Source organism: Arachis ipaensis, chromosome B10, assembly GCF_000816755.2.
Source record: "Arachis ipaensis cultivar K30076 chromosome B10, Araip1.1, whole genome shotgun sequence".
NCBI lineage: Eukaryota > Viridiplantae > Streptophyta > Magnoliopsida > Fabales > Fabaceae > Arachis > Arachis ipaensis.
This window is the reverse complement of record NC_029794.2, coordinates 27,904,257-27,908,994: the sequence shown is the minus strand read 5'-3', so window position 1 is coordinate 27,908,994 and position 4,738 is coordinate 27,904,257. Positions and strand designations below refer to the sequence as shown.

General features: G+C 38.0%; 1 protein-coding gene across 1 annotated transcript; it reads left to right on the top strand.

Moving 5' to 3' along the window:
* Window positions 1,023–2,054, top strand: LOC107620326. The gene is made up of 2 exons (XM_016322505.1): window positions 1,023–1,112; window positions 1,188–2,054. The coding sequence occupies exons 1-2, from the start codon at window positions 1,023–1,025 to the stop codon at window positions 2,052–2,054; spliced, it is 957 nt and encodes a 318-aa protein (XP_016177991.1).

Genomic DNA, 4,738 nt, shown 5'->3' with positions numbered 1-4,738 from the left:
TGAGTTTTGTGTTGGATCGTTTTCCACACATCAAGTTTTTGGTGCTGTTGTCGGGGATTGAATTAGATTGACAATGATTAAGTAAGGTGGTGGTCTAGACTAAGCATTTTTTTTTCTTTATTTTTGTTTACTTTCTTTGTTTTTGACTAGCACACTAACTATTTGAGACTTTGTCTCTACTAACTCTCACTATACTCAAACTACAGAGTGCTCTTGTGTTTCTTCTTGTTTTTTTTTTATGATAGAGGCAAGGAGAGAAACCCCTACTTTCTGTGAAGCTGATGAAAGTACTCTCCAAAGGATAAGAAGAGAAGCAAGAGGGAAAGGAATTGTTGTAGAGGAAGAACTTTTTGAAGAAGAATTTCATGAAATGGAGGAACACTCAACAAATCTAACAAATCCACCAGTAGGACTGGCCAACAACAATGGTCAACCACAAAGGAGAGTATTGGCTTCATATACATTTGCTAATCCAAGGCATTGTGGGAGTAGCATCCTTAACCCAAATGTCAATGCAAATAACTTTAAATTGAAGCCCCAGCTCATCACATTGGTGCAGAACAATTGTTCATATGGAGGAAGCCCTTTGGAGGATCCAAACTAACACTTATCTACCTTCCTGAGAATTTGTGATACAGTGAAGTCTAATGGTGTGCATCCAGAAACATAAATTGCTGCTGTTCCCATTTTCATTGAAGGACAAGGCCGCTCAATGGCTTGAAACTTTTCCACAAGGAAGCATCAATAGCTGGGAGGATCTAGTGAATAAATTTTTGTCCAAGTTCTACCCACCTCAAAGGATCATCAGGCTCAAGACTGAGGTGCAAACTTTCACACAGATGGATGCAGAATCTCTCTTTGAGGCATGGGAGTAAAATAATTACCCCAATTCCAACCATTATCCATCCAATAACCAAACCACCAACCTAAACAACTACCATCCACCCTCACCAGCTCACAACCAACCATAAATTCCACAAGACTCTCAGAGGATCTCTAACTTGGAGATGTTGATGGAAAAAATGATGAAACAGCAAGAACTTACAAACAAGAACAATGAAGCTTCCATAAGAAATATAGAAAGGCAGATTGGACAGCTTTCCAAGCAAGCTGTAATTGAAAGGCCATCAAGCTCACTCCCAAGTGATACTATTCCAAATCCTAAAGAAGAATGCAAAGCCATACAGCTAAGGAGTGGAAAGATTTTGGTGAAAGACGAAGAAGCAACCAAAAAGCCAAATGAGAATGACAAGAAACAAGCTGAGAAAGAGGATGCCAACAGGAAGCAAGAGTTGACAGCAGGTAAGCAGGCTCAAAAAAAGGATGACCAGCCACAAGATTTAAGGAAAAGGAAGCAAATAATGGAAGAACCAGCCAAGGAACAGAGGCAGGGAGGGAAGACTTTCACACCTCCCTTGCCATATCCCCAAAGCATCAACAAGGAGACCAAAGATCAACACTTCCCCAAATTCCTTGAAGTCTTCAAGAAATTGGAGATTAATATCCCTCTGGCTGAGGCATTAGAGCAGATGCCTCTATATACAAAGTTCTTGGAAGAGCTTATCAATAAAAAGAGAAGTTGGCATGGGAAGGAAACTATATTTCTCACTGAAGAATGCAGTGCATTAATCCAGAAAGGGCTTCCCCCAAAACTTGAGGACCTTGGAAGCTTTTTCCTACCTTGTGCCATTGGCAACATAAGCATTAATAAAGCAATGTGTGACTTAGAAGCCAGCATCAATCTAATGCCCTCTTCTCTGGTGAAAAAGCTATGCATAGAGGAGGTAAAGCCCATACAGATGTCACTAGAGCTAGTGGACAAGTCTGTGGTGTTTCCCAAAGGTATGATTGAAAACCTTTTGGTCAAAGTGAATAAGTTTATATTCCCTGCAGACTTTGTGATTCTGGACCTAGATGAGGAAGGAGGTAATTCCATTATACTAGGAAGACCATTCTCGGCTACAGCAAGGGCTATTATAGATGTGGAACAAGGGGAATTGACCTTGAGAGTGCATGATGAGAGCATTACTCTAAATGTCTTTCCAGAAACATAGTACTCCGATGAAAAGAAAGACTGCATGAAGATCAATAAAGAAAACTTGCAGTGGAAGGAAGAAACTAACAAGACACTCATTAATTCCCTTCCAAAGCAAAAAATAAGCAATAAAGCAGGACAAAAGGAAAATGAATTTGTGCAGAGTGATGAGGGAAAGCAAGAAGAAAATGAAAATGCAGCCCACTGTCAAAGGAGAAGGATCACTAAAAAGAAGGAAGAAAAGCAAGAAAAATGCTCAAAAAGGGTGGAAGAACAAAAAGATCCCAACTGAGGGATTTTCAAAGGGAGATAAAGTGCAGTTAATCTACCAACAGTTGGGGACAAACCAACAAGCTGATGACTACTACACTGTCAGCAGGATACTCTCACTGGAGCATGCAGAAATTGAACACCAAGGCACTGGAAGGAAGCTCACAGTGAGGGGAGACAAGCTGAGACACTACAATCATCAACCACCTTAATGAAGGCCTAATGTCAAGCTAATGACAATAAAAGAGCGCTCCATGAGAGGTAACCCATGATTTAAGATTTTTGCTTTGATTCTAATAATCAATGATCCTTCTAGCATGAATTTGAGTACTCATGAATATATTTGATACCTGCATGCATGATCTTTAAGCATATGCTAGACTTCTAAGTTTGGTGTGGCTGCAGGCACTCCAAGATAGCTTTTCTAGCTTTCTTAGACTATATGCTTGACGTGGCAGAAATTGGAGAGTCAAGAATTGTTATAAGATATGCGTTGCAAGTATAGTTCTTAACCAACCAGAAATCCGCTTATCAATTTAGAAGGGTGTCACAAAAATTAAAATTAAAATACTGGGAGTATGAATCCTAGGTCGTCTCCCAACGAGTTTGATGAGCGGATAATTTATACGCTTGTTGGCATTGTTTTTAGTATGTTTTTAGTACATTTTAGTTAGTTTTTATTATGTTTTTATTAGTTTTTAAATAAAAATCACTTCTCTGGGCTTTACTATGAGTTCGTGTATTTTTCTGTGATTTCAGGTATTTTCTGGCTGAAATTGAGGGACTTGAGCAAAAATCTGATTCAGAGGCTGAAAAAGGACTGCAGATGCTGTTGGATTCTGACCTCCCTGCACTCGAAGTGGATTTTCTAGAGCTACAGAAGCCCAATTGGCACGCTCTCAATTGCGTTAGAAAGTAGACATCCTGGGCTTTTCAGAAATATATAATAGTTCATAATTTGCCCGAGATTTGATGGCCCAAACAGGCGTTCCAAGTCAGCTCAAGAATTCTGGCGTTTAACTCCAGAACTGGCACAAAAGCTGGAGTTAAACGCCCAAACTGGCATAAAATCTGGCGTTTAACTCCAAGAAACGTCTCTACACATGAAAGCTTCAATGCTCAGCCCAAGCACACACCAAGTGGGCCCCGGAATTGGAATTTTACAATAAACACCCTAGCTTACTCATTTTCTGTAGTTCTCACCTATGAACGCGTGCCTGACAACCACCTCCGTTCTACCTTAGATTGAATGCATATCTCTTAGCCTCATGATTCAAATCAGAGTCTTCGTGGTATAAGCTAGAATCATTGGCGGTCATTTCTGAGATCCGGAACGTCTAAACCTTGTTAGTGGTATTCTGAGTAGGATCTGGGAAGGGATGACTGTGACGAGCTTCAAACTCGCGAGTGTTGGGCGTAGTGACAGATGCAAAAGGATCAATGGATCCTATTCCGACATGATCGAGAACCGACAGATGATTAGCCGTGCGGTGACAGCGCATTTGGAACATTTTCACTGAGAGGACGGGATGTAGCCATTGACAACGATGATGCCCAACATAAAGCTTGCCATGGAAGGAGTCTTGCGTGCATGAAGAAGAAGACAGTGGGAAAGCAGAGGTTCAGAAGACAAAGCATCTCCAAAGCCTCAACCTGTTCTTCATTACTGCATAACAAGTATTTATTTCATGTTCTTTTACTTTTTACAATTAAATCTGAGAATTATTGATATCCTGACTAAGAGTTAACCAAGTTTTTGGCGCCATTGCCGGGGATTGTTCGAGTTTGGACAACTGACGGTTATTCTTGTTGCTTAGATTAGGAATATTTTATTTTTGTTGGTTTAGAGTCTTTTATTTGAGTTTAGTTTCATATTTTAAGTTTGGTGTCAATTGCATGCTTTTATTTTCTTTTAATTTTTTGAAATTGCATGTCTTTAGTTCTTCCTTGATTTTTAAAAATTTCTAAGTTTGGTGTCTTCTTTGTGTTTTCTTTTAATTTTTCGAAAATTTGTGCTTTATTTTCTAAAAATTTTAAGTTTGGTGTTTTTGTACTTTTATTTACATAAAAATCTTTTAAAAAAAATTGTTCTTGGTATTCATCTTGATCTTCAAAGTGTTCTTGGTGTTTATCTTGACATTCAAAGTTTTCTTGTTTGTTCTCTGTGTTTTGATCTAAAATTTATAAGTTTAGTGTCATTTTGTTGTTTTTCTCTTTTTGCATTAAAATTCAAAAATTAAAAAAATATCCTTTCCTTATTTTACTCATAAATTTCGAAATTTTGCATTAATTTAGTCAAAGATTTTCAAAATCATATCTTTTTTTTAGTCAAGTCAATATTCTAATTTCAAAAATTGATCTTTTCAAATCTGTTTCAAAAATCAAATCTTTTTAATTTCTTCAATCATATCTTTTCAATCATATCTTTTTTTT